We start from the raw sequence: 27,027 nt of genomic DNA on the forward strand, positions 1-27,027 counted from the left end.
GCCACGCCCTCTCCCGCCTCGCGTACGGATTGGCTCTAGGAGCCGTCTGTCCGCGTGCCCCTCCAGTTCCGAGTTTTGACTGGTTCAGGGGTCCGTCCGTCGTCTCCGGCGGAGGGTGCATCTTGGCAGCCAAGGGGCGGAGCTCGCGGAGGAAGTCTGCAGTCGTCTCTGCTCGCAGTCTGGGCCGAAGGAGGGGCTTGCTGGTCGGGGAAAGGCTGGACGTCCAGGGGCACCGGCCGGATGGTGTCGGCGGCGGGGTCCTGGGCCGGGCCACCATAGTGCGTGAGACCGTGGACTTGGCGTGGGGTGCGAGCAAACTTCACCTTGTGGGGCCCCGCGCAGGGGTCTCGGCCTCGGGGGTGGGGCCCGAGCTGAGGGTGGATGGAGGAGCTGGCCGCGCCCGCAATGGTCAGGTGTGGGCCTGCTGCTGGAGGCCGGGAGCTCTTTGCAGACCGGTGCCCCCACGTCGCTCCCGGAGGCTCCAGAAGGGGCAGCACTCGAGAAGTAGCCTCTGCTGCTGGCAAGCCTGACTTGTCTACACTGTAATGTTTTTGACCTTGGGCGAGTCATTGTATTCTGCTCCCGACGTTTGTGTTTGCCTTGGTAGCCTTCCAACCCCTCACCTGAACAGGTGATGATTCAGGGAACATAAGGCCTGGGGGCTTTTGGAGGGGCTCATTGAGATCCGAGCAAGCTTTGTTGGACTCTTTTCGAGGAACTGGACATTTAACCTAATGATGTTTTTGTTTGTTTGGGGAGTAAAATGGAAGTCGCTACTGTCATGCTTAAAAATAATTTCTCTGCGTTTGGCACTGGACTCTTGGTTCACAAAGTGCCTGCCATTGTTTATTCCATAAGCGGCCCATAGGCAGCATTCTGGTTTTAGAAGCGAGGACATTGAAGCCTAATGAAGTTAGTGATTTATACCACGTATTGGAAAGTTGAGGCATCTGGTAGTTTCAAACTTTTTGCCACTTTGCATGATATATGGTTTTAGTTCTCAACATTTGGGAGACTTAAGTAGGAGGACCTTGAGTTTGAGGCTAGTCTGGGCTACCTACTCCTTCCTTACAAATGATGGGGTTTTGCCTTATATCTCTAGTTTCCCATCCTTTAAACAAAACTGAGACCCGTGGTTCACAAAAGGATGAAATATTTGAAATCCAGGCTAATTGGCTAGTGTTCCAAATAAGATTCTGCCTCTCCTTTGCTTTATGAATTTAGTTTGTGGTGTGTTTTCCTTTGGGGAACTAGTTATTGCTTTGTGAATCTGCCCCACCGCCCTTGTGACCTTCTGGAGAGGAGTGGGTATTTGTACTCTAATTTATGAATAGGGCTGTTGCTGCTCTCTCAGTCTGGTCGAGTTGTCCATTTCTTTAGTTTGTGGCCTGGCCTTTACTGTTTCAATTCCCTTGTACCTGTCATTGGAATTGGAATTTTCTACCTGACTTTTGCTGTATTTCATGGATCTGTGGCACTTGGGTGTCGTAATCGAAGAACCCATCCTTTAACATATCTCCTGACTTGTGAATACATAAAACTATTTGAATTCTAATTTCAAATGTGTTACTGTCTTTTTTCTTCTTCTATTTTTCTATCCCTTCCAGGCTGACTTTAGTTTAGAGACAAACGGAGATTCTGTCTTTGCTGTTCTGGCTGTGAAATAACTTCTGGAAATTTATCACCAAAGCCAGCTCTTATATTGTCAATGGTCAGTCATATGCTTTTTGAAGACTGCTCTTAACAATTCGTAGACCTTTTCTGGAGCTTAACTGGGTATTCCCTTTAAAAACAAAATAATCGCTGGGCAGTGGTGGTGTATGCCTTTAATCCCAGCACTAGGGAGGCAGAGCCAGGCGGATCTCTGTGAGTTCAAGGGCAGCCTGGTCTACACAGTGAGTTCCAGGACAGGCTCCAAAGCTACACAGAGAAACCCTGTCTCTAAAAACAAAACAAAACAAAAACAAAAACAAAATAATCTGGGCATAGTGGCACACACTTGTCATCCCAGCACTTAGCTGGACTCTGTTCTAAGACCCTACCTCAGCAAAGCAAAGCAAACCAACCAACAGCCAAAACAAAACAAAACACAAGAAGAAACCCTGAAAAATTATTTTTTATTTTTATTTATTATTTTTTTTTGTTGTTTGAGATAGGGTTTCTCTGTGTAACAGCTCTGGCTGTCCTGGAACTTGCTCTGTAACAGATGAGGCTGGCCTCGAACCCACAGAGATCCTCCTGCCTCTGCCTCCGCCTCCAGAGTGCTGGGATTAAAGGCGTGTGCCACCATGCCCGGTGAACAATTATTTTTAGAACTGAAACTTTAGGCCTTTCTCTCCTTCTGGGAAAAGCGATTTCAACAGCCCTTTCTCCTTTGCTTTTTAACATAGCCGACCATTGCCATTTCTCTTACCGTTCGTACCACAAGAAACGTCAGTTATCCTTGATTCATCTCTTAGTCTTAGCACTGTGTTGCTACTCAACTGTCCTCTACCCAGCTCCTGCTCTCAGGCCCTCTCCAGTTCCTGCCTAGCTTGGTACCATGCCTCTCTGATCTGTTTTGCTGACAATCTCCATGTCTATCTAAACTTGATTGTGTAATGACCTTGCTTTTAAAAACTGCATGATACTCTGAATTGCCTATGCAGTAAAGGCCACTTTCTTTAGCAGTATATAAGAGGACTTTTGTAGTCTCTGCCTCCAAGTCCCTTTTCCAGCCTTGTTGTCTCTCATTCCCTATCAGCTGGCTGTTCTGAAGAAATGAGACTTTTCTGTCACAATGTGCTTTGCTGTGCCTTTGGTTTTTTTGCCTCATGTTGTCTTCTTATGCCTGACTGAATCCCATTCATCATTTATGACTGAATTCTTCCTGACGCTTCTTCCACTGATCCTAATTCTATTTACTACCATAGGCCCTTATGCATGTATTTATGTAGTACTTGGATTGCTGTATGTTTAGCAATTTGTGTTTGTTTTGTTAGCTGCCTTATGGTCAGGCTTACTTATTTTTGTATGCTCTCCAATGTCAAAAATAGCATTAGCAACAAGGATACCATAAGGAACGCTATCATGAAGTTCATAGCAAATCTGGGATGTGGTAGCTATAGGAAGAGGTTGAGGAATGAATGAATAATAGAAAAAGGTTTTCAAATATATCAAGATATATTGTGGACAGTGAATAGTGATCTTTCTGTTTGTTTTCTGTCATTCCTTCTGAGGGACATAGAATGAACAGTCCAGCCCATCCTTTCTTGCTGTAACAAATGGATGCTATTCTTAAAGAAGCAGTAGGTACTTCAGGGTATGAGGTGACTACAAAAGATTGAGGCTGCTGAGCTGGGAAGATGGCTCAATTGGTAAAGTGCTTGCCAGTCAAGCACGAGGACCTGTTTTGGATCCTTAACACCACATACAAAGCTGTGCAGGACACTGCATGCCCTGTAATCTGAGCCCTGGGGAGACAAGACAGGTACCGTGGGCTTGCTAGCCAGCCAGTCTAGCTGAATCAGGTGAGCTCTGGTTCCCAGTTAGAGACCTGTCTCTTAAAAACAGGACAGATTCTGAGGAATGACACCTGAGGTTGACTTGGCCTCCTGATACAGTATACCAGCATCATTTCCCCTCACACTCCCCACAATAAAAGATTGGGCCAGCTGACGTGGACCTTTGGGTTTAGAGAAGCAGGATGTGGTGGCCAGTAGGTCCTGGCTTTACCAGAACACTGAATGCCATTGAGGGAAATGAGAACTGAGTATGATCTCTTCCTGGGTTTGTTGTTTTGTTTTTGTTTCTGTTTTTTTCCCTCTGCTTTGTTTTTGATTGGTTGTTTTAGAGTTAAATGGGGACAAAATATTTGGAAGGTTTTCATTTTGAGTCTGTACTATTGACTGTGTAGTGACATTTCTCTTACAGTTAATGTTTTCAGCATATTTGTTATCAACTCTCTTTGGTTGTGACATATAACAGTGTTATTATTGTTTTTTAATGGTATAAGATTTCAACTTGGTATAAGTTTCATTTTTAGTAAAGTCTTACTGTGTAGTCCAGGCTAGCCTCCAATTCTTGAGTGCTGGGATTAGTTATGTATCTTTATGTTCCACTAACTTGACATTTTTCCAACCTCCTGTAAACTTTCCTGGGCTTAGAAGGGGAGAATGTTAAGAGTGGAGAACACATCAGACCAGGGAATCAGAAAACCTGGGTTCTTGTGCTGGTGTTATTAGTTAAAAAAAAATAAAATAAATAAAAAAAAAATATATATATATATATATATATATATATATATATATATATATATATATATATATATATATATATAGCTGGGCGGTGGTGGCGCACGCCTTTAATCCCAGCACTTGGGAGGCAGAGCCAGGCGAATCTCTGTAAGTTCGAGGCCAGCCTGGGCTACCAAGTGAGTTCCAGGGAGGCGCAAAGCTACACAGAGAAACCCTGTCTCGAAAAACCAAAAAAAAAAAAAAAAAAAAAAAATTGAGGGATTGGAGATTTAGCGTTTGGTCCTCAGCTCTGAAAAAAAAAACTGAAGTGTGTGTGTGTACACATCAGAGTGTGCAGGTGCCTGCAGAGGCCAGAAGAGGGCATTGATCACCCTGGAGCTGGAGTTACAAGCCATTGTGAGCTGCCCAACATGGATGCTAGAAACTGAATTCTGGTCATCTCCAAGAGCAGCAAGGGCTCTTTACCACTGAGCCATCTCTCTAGCCCCTGGTGCTTAGTTGTGGCTTGAAGCAGGTCTTTTGAGCCCCAATTTAATTGAATAATCATGGGATTATTTTGCAGATGAAATGAGAACATAGGGAAGGAATTGCAAATACCATAAAGCTTTAAAGAGCTGTAAGAACGTTGAAGCCACCACAGCCCCAACTGTAGAGGGCAGTCCTATAGCTGTGCAGTTTTTCATTTAATTAACAGTTATTTGTGAGGTTATATATGGAGGATGCTGGATATAAATATATTCTTCATTCCTCTTTCCCACTAGATCTTACAGAAAACATTTAGCCTCAGAGTGGAAATATTAAACTCATTATGCAAATAATTGCTAATAATATAATAGAATGAAGATATATTAAAACAATAATCTATATAAGATATACTTTAATAAATATTTATGAAAGCATTATAAGTGTTTCAAATGTACAGAGTGGTTGTATTTCTACTAAGTACTTCCTGGCTTGAGTAGCTGCTTAGAGTGCTAGAGTTGAGGGATAACAGAGTTAACCATATTTCTTTGGACTCAGTTTTACTGGCTGTCATTGGACTTTTCAAATACCAGAATCATAGTAATAAAGGACTCTTTCCCACTGCACCTGTGCTGTCTTCACAGTCAACACCAGGGATCAGAGCCCATCCGTCAGAGAATTGTGCAGAGCATGAGGCTAGCTACCAGGGTGAGGTAGGGTGGCACTGTTATCTAACTAGCAAAGTTAAATTTGGTGTGCGGAGCAGTATTCTCTCCAATTAGGAACCGTGTACTAGGAAGTTGGCTTGGATTTTTTGGTTTGTTTTTTGATTTTTAATTTTAATAGCAGGTATTTAACAATAATTAGTCTCTCCAGGAATTCTAAGAAGTTAACTGTCTTCATCTTGTTCATTTAGATCTATAATCTCTAAATTCTAGAGGATTTTTTTAGTATAAGTAGTAAAGATAGAGGGGCAAGGGGATTATTTGGTGTCAATTTCAAGTAATCCTGGAACTATTAGAGTAAAGTTTGTTGCAATACCAAATAACTCCAAACATGAAATGACCTAATGGTAAAACTTTATTTTTAAATCACATAACAATCTAAAATGGTTCCAGGTGGTGATAGCTCATGGGTGTATGTCTGTGTATGCATATGTGTGTTTGGTGGAGGAGGTTCTTTTTAAAGCCATAATCTTAAGTACTCAGGCAGCTAGGAGAATTTCTCTCTTCTCTTTCTCTCTCTCTTTCTCTCTCTCTTTCTCTCTCTCTCTCTCTCTCTCTCTCTCTCTCTCTCTCTCTCTCTCTCTCTCGTTTGTTTGTTTTTCAAGACAGTTTCTCTGTGTAACCCTGGCTGTCCTGGTACTCGCTTTGCAGACCAGGCTGACCTCGATCTCAGAGATCTACCTATCTCTGCCTCCCAAGTACTGGAATTAAAGGTGTGTACCACCACCGCCCAGCTTGGCACACACCTGTTTATGTGTCTGGCATTGATAAGGACCCAGGCTTAAAGTGAGACCAGCTGCATCAGAAGCAAGATGAGCAGAGGGTTTGTGCTAAAGAAGAGAAGTAATAAATTGCCTGGGCCACAAAATCCTTAACTTTCACATTTTGTGACTTGTTTTATAAATTGATTTTCAAGAAAAAGTAAAAAATGAGGCCAGGTAAATGAAAGCCCAATTGCCAATTATCATCAAGAACTTTTTGTTCAACATATAAGTAAATGTCTGCTGTGCTAAGTACTTAAGAGGGTTAAAAGACATAGTCTCTGTGTCTAATAGCAGAGGTTTGGTAATGAATATAGTTCAGGGCAGGCTGACAAGAATCTAGTCTCCACCAGAGGACCTGCTTAAGGAAAGAAGTTGGGCCAGAGTAGGGTGAGATGCCTTAGACCATTTGTTCTGGTTATTTTACTGTTGCTGTGATAAACACCATGACCAAAAGGAAAGGGTTTATTTCATGTTATACTTGAGAGTTCATCATCAGGGGAAGCCAGGGCAGGATCTCAAGGCAGGAACTGGAGCAGAGACCAGAGGGATGCCGGCTTATTGACTTGCTCAGGGACAGCTATCTTTCTTATACTGAAGATGGGAGTACCCACAGCAGGCTGTGGGCCATCCCACGTCAATCAGCAGTCAAGAAAATGACCCACAGACATGCCCACTAGTCTGAGAGAGGCAGTTCTTCAACTGAGGATCCCTCTTCCCAGATGACTCTTGGTTGTGTCAAGTTGACAGTAAAAACAAACCAGGACAACCATGGTCAAAGTGCAGAACTCTGAGGATTTAGGGAAAGGCCAGACTCCAAGTAATGACCCCCATCTTGGAGTCAGATTAACAAAGATCAGGAAGCTGAGGTGCTAGTGGTCCACAGACCCAGAGCTAAAAGCAGTCTACCAGAGAGAGAAGGGGGCTAGGGAGGGACACTTTTGAGAGGAGACAGAACAAAGTACCAAAAGAAAGCCACGCCATAGAAAGGAATATGAGAATGGGTATATTTGAGCCTGAACAAAATGTGTTTGCCAAGATTTTTTTTTTTTTAATATTCTCATTTTCCACTGTTCTAACACCTGAGGGATTTGCCACATTTCTATTAGTCAGTGTGATAGTGATTTGGAAAGAGGGGTACAGATGCATATAGGTAATGAGGGGCCTGATTTGAATATCTCTGGGGCTTCCTGTGCTTTGAAAAGCTTCAGAAACAATTCTAATATATCTGGTAGGCGGAGGAATCCTGGTGGTCTTCATCATGAAACATTCTAATGTCACTTTTTATGGACTCACAAGCAGCTTGTAACAATAAATGTCCTTTCAAAGAGGTGGTACGTGCATTTGCTGTGTAAGGAAGGAGGAATAGCATTGTCTGGCATGGTGACTTGGAAAATTTTATGCATTTGGATGTTTTTATTTTAATACTATATTTGAATTGTTTCTTCAAAGTCATACTAATGAAAGTAGAATTTTAGTGTATTTAAGTTACCCAGAACACTAATGCTTCTGAAATAAGGTTTATATGCTTTTAAGGAGACACTCAGATTGGTGTGGTAGTCGTGTAATTCTGGCATTTTTGTTGCTAGGTTTTGACGTAGAGAGGTGAGTGTTGGCAGTTCTTACACATGCGTTATCTCATTTTGTAAATTCAAAGTAGCATGTTGTTAGAGTCTATGTTCATAGGCTGTAGTAACACATACACCTTGTCAAGGGGAGCGTCACCCCTCCTCTCAGAGGCTTGGAGGAGGGTTAAATGATTTCACTGCAGAGGATGTAGACTCGGGACTTTTGGTTCTCTGTCAGTGCGTTACAACACTTACCGCAGACACTTGGGATACAGCTTAGCTTTCTGACCACTCGCTGTAGTTAGAGGTTATTTTACATAGATACAGGAATCCTTGCAAGTCACGACATTTCCCACCACACCAAGTGTAACAGAGGCAACTTCCTACATACAGAAGCATTCAGAAGCCGGATCGCCTCTAAGTGTGCCCCACCTTCACTATTTAACCATAGCGCCTTCCAATGATGGCTTCATGCCAGAACACAGAGAATGTGCCAAAACACGTGGGAGGCATAACACTGTCCTAACATTCTCATTAGCTCCTTCGTTCTTGTGCCTTTGTTATGGTTCTGCAAACATTTAATCTTCTCAACAAGCATTTTAGATTCAAGTATATTTCATGAAATAAATACAAATCAAAAATAAACCTCTGTTCTTTCCCCATAACAGATCCTTTTGAGATTGAACATTTTTGATGTTTCTTGTGTGTCCTGTGTAGTAGCTTTGAGGCGGTCTCTTGGGGAGGCTGAGGGCCTTGCCAAGTTCTCCATAAAAGTCATAGTGATGTAGGGTTAGACTCCTGTACTATGGCCACCCTGCTTTGCTTCTCTGTCACCCATGCAGTGTTTACTGGGCATGCACTGTCGGTCCTTTTAGTTTCTATAACAAAAGGCCATAAACTGGATAGTTTCTAAATAACGGAAATCCATTTTTTACGTTCTGGAAAGTCCAAGATGACAACACTTCCCTGCCTGGTGTCTGGTCAAGGATTGCTTCCTGGTTCGTAGACAGTTGTCTTTCCACTGTGGCCTCATGTGGCCGAAGTGGCGAGGAGCACTCTGGCTTTCTTGTCTGCTTTTGTTTGCATGGTTTATTCAAGTTAGATAAGCTTTGCTAAGTAGAAGTAGGTAGGCAACTTTGTGTATGGTTTTGACATTTCTCTTTGTTTTCTCATTAATCAATGGTACATCCCAGATAAAAGTTAAATGCCTACGTCAGAACTACCCAGTGTTTCCTTCATCAGAGCCATATGTGCGCCCTGTGGTGGGGCCTGACACGGTAGTTCTCTGTCTTCTGAAGTGAGGTAGTCATAGGGTCTCCAGCATACAACTATTAGTGTGATGGAAATACTTTTTTAGATGTCTTACAATATTCATGGAGTTTAATTTTTAAAAACTTATATTAAAACTTCAAAGAATTAACTGCAATTGGGAAGGGTGATTTCCCAGCTGTCTGGGTACTGAGCAGGAGTAGTCATAGAAAGTGTCATCTGTAGTTATTCTCAGTAATATATATTTTGAAACCCAGGGCCTTAGTATGTGTATCTCCTGAATGCGCACGCGTGCGTGCGTGTGTGTGTGTGTGTGTGTGTGTGTGTGTGTGTGTGTGTGTGTGTGTGTGTCTATCTCCTAGCGCACACATGAATTCACAGAAACCAGAGGTTGATGTCAGATGTCTGACTTATCACTCACTCTCTACCTTACTTTGTGATACAGGGTCTTTCACTGAACCTAGAGTTCTCTCTTTTGGCTAGACAGGCTGGCCAGTGAGCTGTGGGGATCCTCCTGTCTTGCTACCCCCCCTTCCCCGTTAGGACCACAGCCCTAAGCTACTATGCCCATTTTTTGCTTGTTTGTTTGTTTTAAACATGGGTTCTGGGGATATGAACTCAGGTCCTCATACTTGTGTTTTTTAAAAGTTGCAATTTAAAAGAAGTAGTTTAATTCATTCCTTTGATAGAAAGTAAACTATTAAATTTTTAATTTTGGCAGACAGGAGGATATTTGAGTTCCAGGCCATCCAAGGCAATGTGGTAAGCCTCTATCTCCAAACAAAAAGCAAGTAAACAAACAAACAAACAAACAAACAAACCCAAGTTTTTATTTTTAAAATAAAGTTATAGCCAACTCTTAATTTTCTGTGGTTATTGTAGAATCATGGCTTAAATGAAGGCTGGGAAAATTGCTTCATCTGTTATCAATTAATGGAGATTTTTTTTTTGTATCACATCCCCTAACCTCTTAAGACCTCTTCCCTGTTTCCTCTCTTGGGCCCTTTCTAGCTTCCTGACCTCTACAGACTCCAAATTGGAGACACAGATCTAAAAGTTCAGAGCAAAGCTTCACATGGGAGAGCCAATGTGCAGTGTTTGTCTTTATAGGCTGGGGCAACTTCTTTTGAGTATTTCATAATCAAGGAAGGCTTTTATAAAGTATGTTAAAATTTTTAAATAAAGTCATTTTAGTATCATAAAATGCCATTTTGAGTGCTGCTTTACATTCTCCTATTTAAAGCATTAAACAGGCTTGAGGATGGGTGTGGTCGAGGAGGTGGTAGCCATAAACATTCTTTTTTTTTTTTTTTCTGGTTTCTCGAGACAGGGTTTCTCTGTGTAGCTTTGCGCCTTTCCTGGAACTCACTTGGTAGTCCAGGCTGGCCTCGAACTCACAGAGATCGCCTGGCTCTGCCTCCCGAGTGCTGGGATTAAAGGCATACACCACCACCGCCCGGCCCCATAAACATTCTTGGCCCCATAAACATTCTTAAATTCTAAGAAACTTATGCTTAGACATGGAACTAATAGAGAAGAGAAAGGCCAGTTGTGGTGATCTTCAAAATCAGTCCTCAGTGTATTCCTATAACTTGAGTATAATTCACTGGCTACCGTCTGTGTTTGGGAGTAACTAACAAGTGTCCCATTTCCTCTGCTTGTTCCAAAACAGTGAGACGATTCAAGCAGAAGCGTCTTACAGCAGTGGACTGCCAGCATTTGGCCCGGAGACATTTGGCCTCGACTCAACCCTTCAGTCAGAGATGGACAAGCAGAGACCCGAACCATGGCCTCTATCCTAGACCCAGAACAAAAGGAGGCAATAAGGGTATGTCTTCAAAAAGGTATCTTCTGTCTCTAAATCTGTAGTTGGTGTGACTTTTGAATGTCTTCCAGTTTCATACCAGTGTTCATAAATGTCGCTGCTTGATTTTCCAGACCCACTAGAACAGGCTGACATTTGTGTTCATTTTTTGTATGTTTTCCATGGAAATTCTGCCTTTCTGTAATGTAAGACCCTGTCAGCGTACCTAATTGTAAAGTAATAAAAGACACGGACCACTGTCACTGTTCCTCCAGTCATCCAGTCTGCAAGCATCTTGCCTCCTTGACCAACCTGTCAGGAAGTCCCCAGGATCAGTATTTTCCTTTAGAGTGTTCCTGCCTTACAGGGCGTGCTTTTTCTTTGGGTCGTTGTATGTAGAACTGGGTATTGAACCCAGGGTGCCATGTGCTCTACCGGGAGCTACAGCCCTGCTCTTTCTACCTTTTGTCCTGAGATGAGCTCTCACTAAGCTTTCATCCTCCTGCCTCAGCCTCCAGAGTAGCTGGGTCACAGGCCTGTGCTTCCTCCAGTGCTTGGCCAGTTGTACCCCTGCTTCCTGGTACCTGGTCTGTCCAGTAAGCATAATACCTTAGACATGATGGTCTTCTGTCATGTCACAGCGATTCCTAAGAACCTGTCAAAGTGTTTCCCTGTTTCTGTGATGGATTCACACTCATCACCTGACAGGTTTGTGTTTTGTTTTATTTTGTTTTTTGCTTTTTGAATTTAAAAACTTTAGTTTTTTTGATTTATATGCAATGTTTATCCTTATTAATGGAGTACAGTGTGGTAATTTGATACAGTGTGCAATGTGTAATGATCAAATGTGGGTCACTAATCTCTTTAATTTTGATACCATTAATACATGAAAGTCAACTTCTAGCAATTTGATTTTTCTTGTCACCTCTGTTTATATTGGACAAATTCTTACTTTTGTTAATACCTATTTTAAAATCTTTAGATTGGTTTTCCAAATTTCAGAATCCAATCTAGTTTAAATAATCCATATTTCCCAATTTGGGGACTGCTGTAACCAATTTTGTGAGGCAGTTTCAGACTTAATTCTTAAGTTCTGAAGTTTAGTTTGCCTTGTGTGGATAAGCCAACCTCTCAGCCTATCTTGTTAGTTCCTTAGGCCTCTACTGCTGAGTGGGTAGCAGTGTTTTCACTAGTGGTATGACTGACTTTGGCAATTCAGAAGTATCTGGATTTAGCGAGCCCTTACTGATGTGAAACTCTAGTCTTTTATATTGCTCTGGAAGCAATTATAATTGATGTTCCTTCCCCCAATATGATATTAATTTCAAGTCCGTTAATTCATTTAAAGGCTAATTCTAGTTTCAACCCATTTTCTTTCTTTCCAAAGTAAGAATTTGTGCTTTACCATTTAGAAAGGAACCATATATATTGTTGTACGTTGATACTTTTATTTAGAAAAAGCTGTAGTGGTGTCTGAGATCACTGTTGCTTGGGCTCTCTCTTGAAAGGTAGTGAGGTCAGGGAGTGTCACTTCATAGTCCTCTCAAAAGTAGATGTACTTAGAAAGTGCTGATTGAAGCTGGAGAGATGGCTCAGTGGTTAAGAGCACTGACTGCTCTTCCAGAGGTTCTGAGTTCAATTCCCAGCAACCTCATGGTGACTCACAACCACCTGTAATGAGATCTGGTGCTATCTTCTGGCCTTCAAGGACACGTGCAGGCAGAACACTGTGTACATAATAAATAAATAAATCTTAGAAAAGAAAAGAAAATGCTGACTGAGTACATGTGAAGAAGATACTGGGTATCATGCTAATAAAATGAGAAAATTCCAGCTCTTTGTTTTAAAAGTGGCAGATTCACAGTAGGAAATAAAAAGAAATTAAACATATTTGAATGGCCAGGTGAAGAATAGACACTTGTGGACCTGATAACCCACATTTCTTTCTGCAAACTTCGAATTGCTGTTGTGGGAGCAAGCCAGGAAGCTGCACTGTGCCTGGGACGTGAACGTGAGCAGCCACTTCTCTGTCTGCCCACTCAGGTGTCCAGTGTGCAGCATCTGACTTTATACATATATATGCTTGCATGGTAGAGTGTTGGTCAGTACACAACCGTTGTCTCTTGCTAAATATGTGTCTGATTATTTTTATATTAGCTGTTTATATGACCACCTGACCCATAAGCATACCAGTGTCTCTCTTTTCCATTAACATAGATAATTAGTCTTATTTGGGTCTACTGTGGTTCAGCAGCCACTGATTTTTTTTTTCTTCCCTGTTCTGTTTGGGTTCTCTCTACAGGTCAAGGATGTCAGAGATTTATTACTGAGTTCTTCCTAGCTGGCCACCGGCGTTGTACCAATGACATGGCCAAAAGCAATTCTGTTGGCCGGGACAGCTGTCAGGACTCTGAGGGTGATATGATTTTTCCTGCAGAAAGCAGTTGTACTTTGCCTCAGGATGATAATGGAGAAGTGAGGCTGGGCTCATCAGGATCTGCTCTTCCTACCAGGAAACGGTCTCGTTCCTTTGAGGAAGAGAGTAATAGAGCTGCAGAGGCCAGCCAGTGGGATGGGGTTACTAAGAAGACTCCACGCCATCGTTTGTTCTCATCGTGTACAAGACTTAGGGAGGTCAAGCAAGAAGCAGAGGATGGTTTGTCACAGTGCTCCACAGTGTCTACAGAACCTGGCCAAGATATCGAGGACATTGGTCCTGATCCCTTTCCTGACTCGTATTATGGGCTTCTTGGAACTGTGCCTTGCCAAGAAGTACCCAGCCACATTTGTAGGCTGCCTAGTGAAGTCCTGAGGCACATCTTCGCCTTCCTCCCAGTGGAGGACCTGTACTGGAACCTCAGCTTGGTGTGTCACCTTTGGAGGGAAATAATCAGTGACCCACTGGTAAGTTAAGTGCTCAGTCCTCCAACAGCATACAGACTAGCTTCACTTAGTGCAGATTTCGGAGGAGAGGACCTTTCCAAAGTGGTGGTTTCCATTTGCTTCATGAATAAAGTGCAGACTCCCCAGGAGTCTGAGGCCGTCCAGGCTTGTCCTGTCAAACCTTCCAGAACCCTTACTTACTTCTGCTCACAGTTGTGTTTTTTGTCTGAAGCACATGATTTGCTGTGCCCTGATTATAGACTGCATATTTGGCCCACCATGTGTAATCCCCCATCCCACGTAGAGTAAGGTCACCTTGTTGGTACCTGACTGTCGCCATCTTACTTGTTCTTCAGGACTTACAGTTATACACACTGTGCCTTCCCATCCTGTCCGCTGCAGCTCATCACTTCCTTTTTGCTGTTAGAGCAGTTTATACCTCTGGTAGTGTAGTTATGTTACTGTATTTGGTTTTAGTAACCCATTCTTTCCCATGCCTTTTTTCTCTTCCCTGTTTGAATCACTTAGTATTTCTGTTTCCTGTGCACAGACCCGGCAGAGGGACTGCCTGTTTTTCTGCCTTCTCTACTTTTTGTTACAATCATGCTGGAAAAGTACTTTTGTCCAGATTCTTCTCCGTCTGTCAGGGAGGTGGGTAGCTGCTCCCTGTAGAATTGTCATTATTCTTTTCTTTTGTCTTTTGTTTTTCCTGAATCTTGGTAACCTTTTTTGTTTTTATTTTCTCAGCATGGTGCTGTTTATATGTGGTAAGCTTAGTCTTCAGACTATTCCTTTGAACATTCATGACATTCTTGACTTTTCTTTCTCTTTTTCTTGTGGTGACCCAAACACTATCAATAGCATTTATGGTACAATTCAGTATGTTATTTTGTAGCATAGTAACCACTGCCCAGCTGCTAAGTGCAGCCCTCACACTAAACCTCGAGGTTTTAGATCTCAGAGACCCATGAGCTGAATTTTGTACAGCCCAAAACGGAAAGCTGATTTTTTTCTTCTAAGTTACAAAAGATGTTGGGAGAAATTTCATGTCACTTTAACGTTCTATTGTGGGGTCTTACTTAGTTCCTGATTTCTGAGAAATGTTTTTATGATTTTTGATGTGAACCCTATTTGCTTATACTATTTCTGTCAACTAAATGGCAAACTCTTATATCAGCTGAATACTGGAGGTGGGGATAAGTAAGAGTTTTTTGTTTGCAAAGATGATTTCTTGGGACCACATCCAAGCTTGCACTTCTCTCCTAAAATGTTACAGTAATGCCCTCTGATCATGAGCAACAGCAACAGCAACTCAATGTCTTTATTTTCAGTCGTCCGCCATGGCTTGCAGGTTCTCGCAGTGTCTATGTCTGGCTCTCATGTTATGGCAGTGTTGGCCTCACCGAAGGAATTTGGCACTTTTTCCTTCTCTTCAGTCTTTTGGCAGAGTGTGAGGCATGCTGGTGTTGATTGTTCGTTAAATGTTCTGTAGGATTCCCCAGAGAAGCCATCTGGTCCCGGGCTTCTTTGTGATGGAAGTTTTGATTTTTGATTCCATTTCTTTACTCATTATCATTCTGTTTAAAATTTCTGTTTCTGTTATTCAGACTTTAGGATGTGTGTTTCTAGGAATTTATCCCCCTTTTTTTCCCTTGTAGGCTTTTTACTTCTATGACATTAATTTTAATGTTTCTTTTCATTTTTCTTAGTTGATCTAGCTAAGGGTTGTTATGAGTATCATTACTGTTATAGCTGTTTTTAGGCAGTCTTTATGCGTTCCAGACTACCCTCAAACTCTCCACCACCCAGCCCTGGTTACAGATGTGCACTTCTGTGTCCAGTTAGGCTCGGCTCTTTGTAATTTCCTTTCTCTGCTGGTTTTGAGTTTAGTTCCTTTTTTTTGTTGTTCTTTGATGTATGAAGGTAGTTTGCTCTTTTCAGGTCTTTTTCAGTGCTAGGGATTGAAACTATGACTTGCACATTCTAGGCAAATGTTCTACCAAATGCTCAATCCTTCTCTGTTGTAAAAAGAAGCATTTTAACTGTAAGCTTGCTGACGAGTGCTGTTTTCACAGTGTCTCATAAGTTTTGCTGGGTTGTGTCTTTATTTTCACCTGTTTTAGGGCACTTTCTTTGTTTGTGATTTCTCCTTTGACCCATTGGTTATTCCAAGGTTGCACTTGTGAAGCCAGATGCACTGATACATGCCTCTATCCCAGCACTAGGGAGGTGGTGGTAGGAGGACCATGAGTTTAAGACTGGCCTCAGCTATACATAATTAGTACCAGGCCAGCCTCAGCTACATGGTGACACTTCATCTCAAGAACAGGAAGGCCTGATTTAAGTTGTAGGTAGCATTGTTTTCCTGCTGCCTTGACTTTAGTGTCCTCATGTTGTTACTGAAAAGATTTGTGGTATAACTTCAGCCATTTCAATTGATTGACTGGTTTTATGACCCAATATGTGATCCAACATGGAGAATGTTCATGTGGCTTGGGATGAGTATGGATTTTACTGCTGTTGAATGGAGCATCTGTATGGATCTGTTACGTTCAGTAGTCTGTAGAGTGCTGTTCACATCTAGCATCTCCTTAACACATCTCTGCATCTGCTTCTTCCTTCAGTTCTGACAATGTGTGCTTCCTGTCTGTGCACTCTACTATATGGTGTTACTCTGTCTGTTATCACATCTTGGTGAAGATGTCACTGTGTAGCATTATCATTCCGTAACACCTTCCCTTTGTGTCATGTGACAGTTGTTGCCCTAAGGTCAGTATGGCTTTTGGAGCTTGGAAATGCTGCTCATCTGGTGCTTCAGACAAGGAAAAGCTAGCCCAGCTTTGGATTGGGAGCTGTACTTGTACTTGGTCGAAGGTTTTCTTGGTTGTGGCCCAGTCTTTTTAAGAATCATGGCCTGGATGTTATTTCATTTTGTTTTTCAACTCCGTAGTTCATCCCTTGGAAAAAGCTGTACCATCGATACTTGATAAACGAAGAGCAGGCTGTCAGCAAAGTGGATGGCATCCTCTTGAGCCATGGCATAGAAAAGGACTCAGACTTGTGTGTGCTGAACCTCATACGGTGAGTGCCTTTCCTCCTGTTTGGGAGGCAGTTTTCGAAGTCCTTCCTCATATGTCTTTGCTCACGATTGTCTTCCTTCTGGACTCATTTCCTGAGTATTTTACAGATATACAGCCACCACCAAATGCTCCCCAAGTGTAGACCCTGAGAGGGTGCTGTGGAGCCTGAGGGATCACCCTCTACTTTTGGAGGCTGAGGCGTGCATGCGTCAACAACTACCTGACCTCTATGCAGCTGCTGGGGTATGTGAACTAAGAGGCTGTGGGGGTACTCTGGGGGATGGTGACATCATTTCTCAGTACAAGTATGTTGGTGGTTAAGATTAGTTGAAGATTATATATATTTTTAAATTTTTTACTGAATCTCTGAGTAGCATTCATTTTGTTAATGGTCTCTTTGGAGAAATCAAAGGTCCTTTGCAGCTTCTTGCATTTGGAAGGAATTTTACAAAGCATTTAGTCTGTTCTGTTGAGGAGTTCTCTAAAATATTCCTGAATGCTAGTTATCTAGCCTCTGAACACTTGGAGTGATAGGGTTTCTTTATGACAGCCCTTTTAATAACAATATAAGCCAGACAGTGGTGATACATGCCTTTAATCCTAGCAGAGGCAGGTGGATCTCTGAGTTTGAGGCCAGCCTGGTCCATAGAGCAAGTTCCAGGACAGCCAGGGCTACACAGAGAAACCCTGTCTCGAAAAACAAAAGCATCCCAGTATGTGTATTTATATTTTTCTATGTGAATGTGTGCCTAAGGGTAGGTGTGCACATGTGTGCAGGAACTTAAGGGATCCTGTGGAACTGGAGTTAACAGGAATTGTGAGCTGCCATGTAGGTGCTGGGAATTGACCCTGAGTCCTCTGCTAGAACAGCAAGTGCTCTTAACCACTGAGCTATTTCTCTAGCCCCTGAGGGGGCTCTTCCCTTGGTGACACATTGAGTAATTTGAAAGGGGCGGAGAGATTAAAGGTCTTACTACAGAGATACAGTAAAATAAGAAGCTGGACATGTCCATTAGTTTCCTCACTAGTTTCCAGATTGTGGTTGGGTCTGGCTTCTCCTCTTATCCTGTATACTTCTCTTTGAAGGGCATTAACGTCTGGGCCCTGGTGGCTGCCATGGTGCTCCTCTCCAGCTGCGTGAATGACATCCAGCATCTGCTCTTCTGCCTCAGGAGACCCAGCTCCACAGTGACCATGCCAGATGTCACCGAGACCTTATACTGCATAGCTGTGCTCCTTTATGCCATGAGGGAGAAGGGGATTAACATCAGCAATAGGTAACACCCTGGAGGAAGAGAGATGCTATGATAAAGTGACAAGGTCCTAGACTTGTCCTAGCTCCTCCTTTCTCCCTGGGTACAGTATAAGGGGACTGAGCTGTGGAAAAGCAGTCCCAAGTGTTTCATGAATATCATGTGACGGTCAACTAAGATTTCTTCACGTAGTTTCTATGTTCTGGGTGTTGAGCTGTAGGTGAAGGTGAAATTCCTCACTGTATTCACACCTGGCTACATTTTCCTAGGAAAACATTAGCATTTTCTTTCTTCCTTGCTCACTTTCGAGCAGATTATAGATCATGGGAGTCTTAATGACTGTATCTTCTTAATGTGAGAAAGGCCTAGAGTGTTGGTTGCTCACACAGAGTTATCTTGACAGTGATAAAATATTCGAAGATAAGTAACAAGCTGGAAATTGTCCAGGCACAAGAGAGTCTGCTGTGAAGATAGTTAACGTGGAGCTTGTCCAGTGCAAGCGGACAGGCAGTGCGTGAGCACGGGAGGAGGCGCCTTAGGGACTGAGGTGTGCTGTAATGGGAGTGTAGCAGTGAGAGGGCAGTGGGGAGCGTTGCTTTGGATGGCATGAGCAAGTCTGAGGGAGGAACCTCCATTTTGAGTTATGGGTTATGGGAAAGCATTTTAAGAGAAAGAATAGGTAATTTTTTCAATAACTATGATATTCATTAATTACATTAATTGTGTTGATGTATTACAGTCATGATATTATGTCCTGATACTACTGTCCATTTGTGGGGCTTTTCCATCACACAAAACAGAGATTCTGTACTTAGGAAATCATTGCTCTATTTTCCTTTCTTCTCCATCTTGAAATAACGTCTAATCTTTCTGTCTCTATGAATTTGTATATTCTGTATATTTCATGTAATACAAAGGAATAGGTAATTTAAGGGCCCAAAGTTGGAATGAATTTGATAAATACCAGGGAAGTCCAGTGTGGCAGGAGTACATTGAATGTGGGAGAAACTAGTGCAAGATTATGAGAGATGTCTGGGGACCAGGGGAGGGAAGATCTTTAAGATTCCGAGTATGGGTGGTATATACGGAATGGCCTGCCCTCTCATCTGAAGTGGTGGAGACAGGCAGCCATCATGCAGCCAGTTCTAGAGAAGCAGAAACCCTGAGGATTTCTTCTCTAGAAAAAGACTGGCCCCTGGGATTAGTGAGCCCCGAGAGAAACACAGCAGTGACCCTGTCATCCTTGGTAAGACAGTACAGAACACTGTACTCCAGTAGTGTCCTATCATCTATTCCCAAGTTATGTTCAGTCTGTTAACTGGTTTATGTTCTAGCCCACTCTATGGTACTGAGACCTGGGACAAGAAGTTCTCTAAGATTTCACCAAGACAGATGATCAAATGAAGAACAGTGTCCTCCTAAGCAAATGGATACTTAGGATTCTGTGTGTGTATGGACACCATAACAGCACCATAGACCAGGTGGCTTAAGCCACAGACATTTGCTTTCTTGCCCTTTTGGAGGCTGGAGATCCAAGAACAAAGTGGGAAGGTTGGGTTCCTAGTGAGTCATCTTCTCTGTATCCCAACAAGAGAGAGATGGGGGCAGGGAGACAGAGCACTTGATAGTGTCTCTTCTTGTAAAAATAGTAGTACTAGTGGATCACGGCTGGAGCTTTGTTATGGCACTGAATCTTAATTCTCCTTCCTTCCTTTCTTCCAACAGTCACTTTTGGTATTAGGGCTTCTGCTTTTGAGTTTCAGGGGGGCACAGTTCAGCCCGTAGTAGCGTGGTTTATTGATCTGGTTGTATGTCCAGCTCCTGAAATGTTACTAAAGGTACCTCTTTTCATCAAAAAGAGTGAGGCTTTGAGATCAGCTCCCTCACTCTGGAGTGGAGCAGAGCACTTGACTGGGGAATTAGTGTTCCAGGTTGCTGAATGTGGGCTCAGTGTGCACACAACAGGTTTTGAAGCTGCTTTGGGTGGACTGACTTTATGTCTCGTTCCTCTGCTGACTAGTTTTGTCATCTCTGATCCCCTTAGCTTTTCTGACATCTTGTCTTTGGTGTTCTCGTCTTACTAGCCGTGAAGCACCTTTGGTGTTCTCGTCTTACTAGCCGTGAAGCACCTTTCCTTTGGAACTTTTAAAGGGGAATGTTATCCATGCCTCTAAACTAGTGTCACCAGGCAGAAGAGCACCTGAGGTCCAGAAAGATGGCTTTACGTTTGGCAGTAAGGTTGCATTATTTAAGCAGGGTTCACATTGCCGTAAGTGGTGTTTATGCCTGCTTTCCGGTGGATCTTCTGCTCTGTTGATTGCTTGTCTCTTAAGATCACGATAGTACTCTTTTTCCTTCAAGAGCATGTCCTCGTTTCCTCTGTGTGATGCTACACAGAGAAGATAGTGCCTGTTTCTCAGGACTGGGATTCCCGGAAGTGCTTCTGTCAGCTGCAGAGACTGAAGTCTTTTCTTTCCATTTTTTCACTGAAATGTAATAGGAATATTCTTTTTGGAAATGGTAAGGAGTTGAAATACATCCAAGGAAAAATGAGATAGATTATGAGTTAAATTTGGAAATCTCTAAATCTACTTTTTTCCCCCATTAGGATTCACTACAACATTTTCTATTGCCTATATCTTCAGGAGAATTCCTGTACCCAGGCCACCAAAGTTAAAGAGGAGCCATCTGTCTGGCCAGGGTATGTATGCATTATATGTGGGTGTGTGCTTGGTCTTCTATTCTTTTTTGAGACAAAGTCTCAATATGCAGCCCAGGCTGGTCTTGAATTCAAAAAGTCCACACTCCTCTGGCCTCAGCCTTCTGAGCGCTGGGATACAGACATGAACCACAATGCTGGTTTGACTTCCTTTCTTGACTCTTTTTCATGTGTGAGGACAAGAGGTGTTTTGCTTTGATCACTTTATTGAGGCATGATTTACATTGTGTAAATTTCACCCATTTGGAGTTTGGTGGTTTTTAGTAGATTTATTGAGCTATACAGTAGCATCTTAATCTAGTTTCAGAACATTCAGCGCCCTTCAGGGGAGGCATATTGGGGGTCTACTGTTGTGTATCCAGTTTGCTTGTTTGGTTTTTGGACTGGCCGTCCCTTGGGCTTTTTAATTCCTTTCTGTTTTTCTAATTTCTCTTCTGTAATGATTATAGCAAGAAAACATCTATCCAACTAACACATGAACAACAGCTGATTCTGAACCATAAGATGGAGCCTCTCCAAGTGGTAAAAATTATGGCATTTGCAGGTAAGGGAGCTCCTGTCAGATTCCTGGAGTATAGCATCAGGTTCATGATGTGGTTGCTTCTGCTTTCTAATCACTGTATCTATCCCCTTCCCAATACCTGCTGGAGCACTCTGACTTTATTTAATTACTTTAATCAGTCCCCAAAGCAGCCAGCCAGCCAAGAAGTACTGATTTTCTCTTATCATTGTTTAGAATACCTACATTGGATTCCTGCTTAGACAGATAGTTCCTAGGCATTATTTTATGGAGTCTGTCAGTGAGGTAGGGTGAGTCCCTCCTGTACATTCTCAGTCAGCAATTCCTTCTGGAGAGGCAGGCCATATTAATCTGCTTAACAGGGTTCAGTAGCTCCGTAGTCTTGTAGGGTGATGTCTTGAAGGGCCTCTCTTGGTTCAGCCCGCTTTCCTAAATGTACAGTCACTTGTGCCTCTGATCTTAGTGTCCTGAAATACTTGCAGTCTTCTCTGAACTTTTGCTGATGATATTTTTTTCGATCTGCAATCCCTTCCTGCTGCTTTTCTACTCTGATACCCTGCCGGCCACATTTGTTAAACACCTGCAGTGGCCTGCCATGGTGCTGGTTCCAGCAGCATTCTGTGAGGTTGGTTAGACAGCCTTATTTTATGAAGACATTGACATGCAGGATCAGTTGAATCTGTCTCTCCGGGATGCCTTCTTTCCTCCCTTCTTTCTCCTCCCCACCCCATTCCTCTTTCCTTTTCTGTCGTGCTGTGTTGACTCTCGTCACTTCTATCTCTTCCTGATGAAGGCCTTTTTAATGATTTGAATCCCAAATATCTGATTGCTGAACTCTTAATGTAACCAGTTTGCTAATTGATCGAACCTAATTTCCATACGGTAGAAGTAGCCAGCACGGGCATTGTTCTATAAATGTCTGCTTGTTCCATGAGCATCTGCAGAGCAGCCTTGTTAGACTGGGAAGGAGGAGTCATGTTCCCAGAGTCTCACCTTACAAAGGAGACCATTTTTATTTCTAGTTCTCACTCTTTTTCTTTTTCCTGCCCTATGCTATCTTTACATTCTCATTTTGTTACCTGGTTTCACCTCGTGTTGGTGTTTATTTCTAACTAGATTATAATCTTTCTATTATTTCTCATTGCTTGGCACATAGGTGACCATGAAATAAGTATTCAGTCAATATTTGTTAAGTGAAACACAGATTGATTAGCTGAATAATTGGATGAATGTTAGAAAGAAGAGCTGGTGGATCAGAGGACTCCTTGAGTCTTCTGTATGTTCTGGCCTCAGAGACATGGATGACCACTAATGCAACACCAGCTAACTGCTGCTGAGTTCTTGCTTCTGGGGACTTTGTCCTCACACACTCAAACAAATCAGTGAGATCAAGCGGCTTGCCCGTTCACGCTTGGCCAGAGCCAAGATCCCAGCCACCTTAATCTTAGGTGAGGGGGGTCTCCTACTCCTTTCATGGTACTACTTTTATCAATATTGATATTAGTCTTAGGTCAGAGGAAGAATAAGCCTGAGAAAACACCCGAATGAGGATCCTGGTGCATGATTTGTCTAGTCAGAGGGTCACATTCTTTCCTCTTGGCTTCCACAGGCACTGGGAAAACGTCGACCCTGGTCAAGTATGCTGAGAAGTGGTCTCAGAGCAGGTTTCTGTATGTCACATTCAACAAGAGCATCGCAAAGCAGGCAGAGCTTGTCTTCCCCAGCAATGTCATCTGCAAAACCTTCCACTCCATGGCCTACAGTCACGTCGGGCGAAAGTGAGCATCTCAAGTGCTGGCGTCATGTCCCGTGGCCACTGTTGTCATGGGATGGTTGTTACGATCATACTCTAAGAAATTGTCATGCTCTTCTCACTGTGTAGAAGCAAGAGATAGAAAAAGAGCTTTGATATTGTACTTTTGCACTATAAAAATACTTTGTTTACAAATCACTATCTCACTGAGAAGGAATTTGTGTTTCTCTGGAACCCGGGCATTGAAGTTCAATATGTCAAATTCTGAAGAGTTTTAGGCACTCCTGGGGAGGGTGAAACTCTCATACACCTGAGACTTTGGGGGCACAAAAGCTGAACTGTGGGTATCTTATTGGGTGGGGGAGAGATTTTTTTTGGAGCATGAACCACACCCAAACCAGTAGTATCTGCTGTGAGCTGATTCGTACAACTCTGGGTTGTCTTTTATGAGTTCATAAAAGTTTAGGGCAAGCCGTCTCAGTTCAGATGTGGTTTTTGGTTTTTAAAACCTCTCCTATGTATGATACCTGGAATTAGATTGTCAGTGATGAGAACTAGGGATACAGTAAATACCACAATGCCTGTAAAGCCCAATGGTTTTCTGGTTTTTAAAACCTCTCTTGTGTATGATACCTGGAATTACCTTGTCGATGATGAGAACTGGGGATACAGTAAATACCACAATGCCTGTGAAGCCCAATGCCATTCACTTGGGGTATGCATTACAGGTACCAGCTGAAGAAGAAGTTGAATCTCTTCAAGTTAACACCCTTCATGGTTAACTCCGTCCTTGCTGAAGGGAAAGGTGGATTCATAAGGGCCAAGTTAGTGTGTAAGACTTTAGAAAACTTCTTTGCATCAGCTGATGAAGAGCTAACTATCGATCACGTGCCCATTTGGTGCAAGAATAGCCAAGGACAGAGAGTCATGGTTGAACAGAGTGAGAAGCTGGTGAGTCCAGTGTATTCAGAATGAGGGAGGGACCTGGTATGATCTTTGTCTTTCATTTCCCCAGAACCCCTTCTAGAAAGTTGAAAATGGACAGGCAAGACAAAAGCCTGTCATGACAAGTGGGAATCACGTGTCATCTTCTCCTATAAGGAGCAGGCATCTCCCTTAACTCTCGTAGTAGTCCTGCTGGGTTTTTGTTTGTCTCTGATTTTGGCGGGGAAAGGGTCTTTGTGACCCAGGCTAATCTCAAATTCAAGATTTTCCTGCATCAGCTTCCCTAGTGCTAGGATCACAGACAAGTGTCTGTTTTATCACCCACCTGAGTTTTCCCACATACCAGGTAAGGACAGACACAGAAGGACTTGCCCACAGTTTGTAAGAGCTCAGTTCTTCCTCCATGATTGGGAATCTCCTTTTTTTTTTCTTTCTTTCTTTCTTTTTTTTTTATGGCTCAACACACATTTTGCTTGTGTAAAATCTGTTCCCTAATAGACTTTTGTTGTTGTTGTTTTTTGAGACAGGGTTTCTCTGTGCAGCTATGGAGCCTGTCCTGGAACTTGCTCTGTGGTCAGGCTGGCCTTGAACTCATAGAGATCCACCTGCCTCTGCCTCCCAAGTGTTGGAATTAAAGGCTTTTGCCACCACTGCCCAGCTAGATTTTTTTTTTTTAAATGTATTGTCAGTAGTGAGTCTACAAAAACAGTTGGATCTTTGTGATTCATCAGCTGTCGAGGTCTTTGATCTTTGCTCTGCTGGAGCCCCAGCCTCACACCCTCTGAGCACTTGAGATCTCAGTGTTAAAACTCTGTGGAGTCCTGGAAGGGGTGGTCCCCTCTTTTCTGGGATGGCGTCTTTGCTCCCACTGTACTATGTGGAAGCAGAAGTGTGATTTCAGGGTACTGTCTCTTCCAGGGTCTTAAACTTTGGGTTCCCATGTCACTTGCTTTTTAGAATGGTGTCCATGAAGCAAGCCGACTTTGGGACAACATGCGGAAGCTGGGGGAATGCAAAGAAGAGGCATACCAAATGACACATGATGGTAGGCAGCCTTCCTAGCATGGGTGTCTATTAGATGGAGCGGCTCTGCTTATGAGTTGTGACTCTTGGTGCCTACTCTCTTTTAGGCTATTTGAAGCTCTGGCAGCTGAGCAAGCCTTTGCTTGCCTCTTTTGACGCCATCTTTGTGGATGAGGCCCAGGACTGTACCCCAGGTGATAAACTATTTAGGACATCAGTAGTCTCAAATACATAGAAACAACATCATGATTATGTAAGAGGACTCATACATGGAATAAGTTGGCTGTTCTTATTAGTAATGAAGAGGAGCAAATGATTCTTAGTCTGTCAGAAATCAGACCTAAGATTTCCATAGTTGTCTGTTGCCCACACCTGAAGTAGATTTATCTTCCTCCATATGTTTTACTAAAGTTGTTCTTAAGATGCTGAGTGACTACCTCATCAGAATATAGGGACCTAGCCTCATGCTGAGTGAGAAATGGTAGTCGAGTTAGAGTGAAATTTTGTGTTACATGACTAGTAGAGAATAGACAATATTAAAAATTTGGCCTTCTAGGTAATTTGGAGGTGTTATAATGTTAGAATAGAAAATTACATTTGTCTGTATATTTTCTTACAATCAATTCACCCAGGACTAAAAATAATCTGTATTCCTAGTACCAGACAGTATGCCCAAGATAAAATTGTGCCCTTTTATAGAATGCCTGCCCTGTAGGAAAAGCAAGCTTTGTTGTTTGTCGTGGGCTGGTTTCATTTTGGTTTGTTTCCTTTCTTCAATAGGGTTCTCTTTGTGTCGCCCTTGTTAGCGCTGATTGTTGCCCTTCGGGTTCCTCACCTCTCCTCTTATTGGTTGCAGCTATCATGAATATAGTTCTGTCTCAGCCATGTGGGAAGATCTTTGTAGGGGACCCCCACCAGCAGATCTATACCTTCCGAGGTGCAGTGAATGCTCTGTTCACAGTCCCCCACACCCATGTCTTTTATCTCACACAGGTAAGAGCTTGTGCTGCTTCTCAGGCCCTAGAGCATATAAGGAAGCATTCTGTTTTCCCTCTTAGTTTTTAATGTGCCAGCACTGTGGAAGGTGTATTTTATTTTCCACAGATAACAAGCCAGATGTATTATTTTAGCTAAAGTCCATGGTTCATTCATCTATCTTTAGTTTTTGCACTTTAGGACTGTGCATTATGGACAGTCATGCCTGCTTCTAGTTTTCTTTAAAGTGACATTTTATTAGACTTAACCTTGCTTTTGATGACACTGATAGTTTTTAGAAGTACTGGTCAAGTAGTTTTAGAGTGTGTGTGTGTGTGTGTGTGTGTGTGTGTGTGTGTGTGTGTGCGTGTGTGCGCATGCGTGCTGAAACTTCTCAGGTGCTTTTTCTCATGGTTAGACAGGGTTATGGCTTGGGGAGAATCACAGAGGTGAAGTGCCATCCATCTCATAGTTTCAAGGGTTTATATTATCAATTTGGCATGTGACTATTGATGCTAGCTTGGATGTACTCAGGATGTACTCCACTGCAAAGGCCCACACAGAGGAGTGAGCGTTGGAGCATCTGTATAAATTATCTGGAGTTATGTAAAAGAGATTCGTATTTTTCTCTTCCATTACATGATAGCATAAGGTTGCTTGGTTTTTTTTAGTCATGTATCAATGTTTATTTTACAAGTAATTTGATCTTGATTTACTCTGAATAGTTTTATAGCAACAAAGTCCTGTTGAAAGTCATGTTTTCCTCATATTGGTTGCAACTATGTGACATGATTCATGATGTAGATAGAGACATAGTTCATGAAATAGACAACATGATTACTGTTCACCAAAGCATGCCTTGTTTTATTATATTATGGATGCATGGGGAAAGGCAATGAATAACAGAAGTTTGGGAAGATTGGAGTCTTTCTAGCAGATGTAGTCAAGAAAATAGGGTCCAGGTAAAAAGGTGATAGGAGCAGCATGGGCCAAGGCAGAGAAATACGGAGTTTGTTCATGTTGGCTTTGGTTTTTTCAGAGAAGAACTCACT

The 27,027-nt window shown here is 42.6% G+C and overlaps 1 protein-coding gene across 3 annotated transcripts in view; it reads left to right on the plus strand.

Annotated features, from left to right (window-relative positions):
• Positions 1-151: 151 nt before the first annotated feature.
• The window catches only part of Fbh1 (F-box DNA helicase 1), a 39,718-nt gene continuing 12,842 nt past the window's right edge, over positions 152-27,027 (plus strand). The window contains exons 1-13 of one of the 3 annotated variants that reach the window (XM_052726768.1): positions 152-306; positions 10,693-10,848; positions 13,127-13,728; positions 16,658-16,788; positions 16,895-17,030; positions 17,874-18,064; positions 20,649-20,741; positions 21,209-21,303; positions 22,889-23,057; positions 23,761-23,983; positions 24,935-25,022; positions 25,108-25,194; positions 25,857-25,993. In XM_052726768.1, the coding sequence (XP_052582728.1) occupies positions 13,192-13,728; positions 16,658-16,788; positions 16,895-17,030; positions 17,874-18,064; positions 20,649-20,741; positions 21,209-21,303; positions 22,889-23,057; positions 23,761-23,983; positions 24,935-25,022; positions 25,108-25,194; positions 25,857-25,993 (1,887 nt within the window). In that variant the 5' untranslated portion in view covers positions 152-306; positions 10,693-10,848; positions 13,127-13,191. Of the gene's footprint in view, positions 307-1,692; positions 1,712-10,692; positions 10,865-13,126; positions 13,729-16,657; positions 16,789-16,894; positions 17,031-17,873; positions 18,065-20,648; positions 20,742-21,208; positions 21,304-22,888; positions 23,058-23,760; positions 23,984-24,934; positions 25,023-25,107; positions 25,195-25,856; positions 25,994-27,027 lie in introns of those variants that run through there. The other 2 variants (XM_052726769.1, XM_052726770.1) reach the window with 2 other exon arrangements.

The sequence above is a fragment of the Peromyscus californicus genome, unplaced genomic scaffold (assembly GCF_007827085.1).
Source record: "Peromyscus californicus insignis strain IS unplaced genomic scaffold, ASM782708v3 Scaffold_8__1_contigs__length_139910024, whole genome shotgun sequence".
Classification (NCBI taxonomy): Eukaryota; Metazoa; Chordata; class Mammalia; order Rodentia; family Cricetidae; genus Peromyscus; species Peromyscus californicus.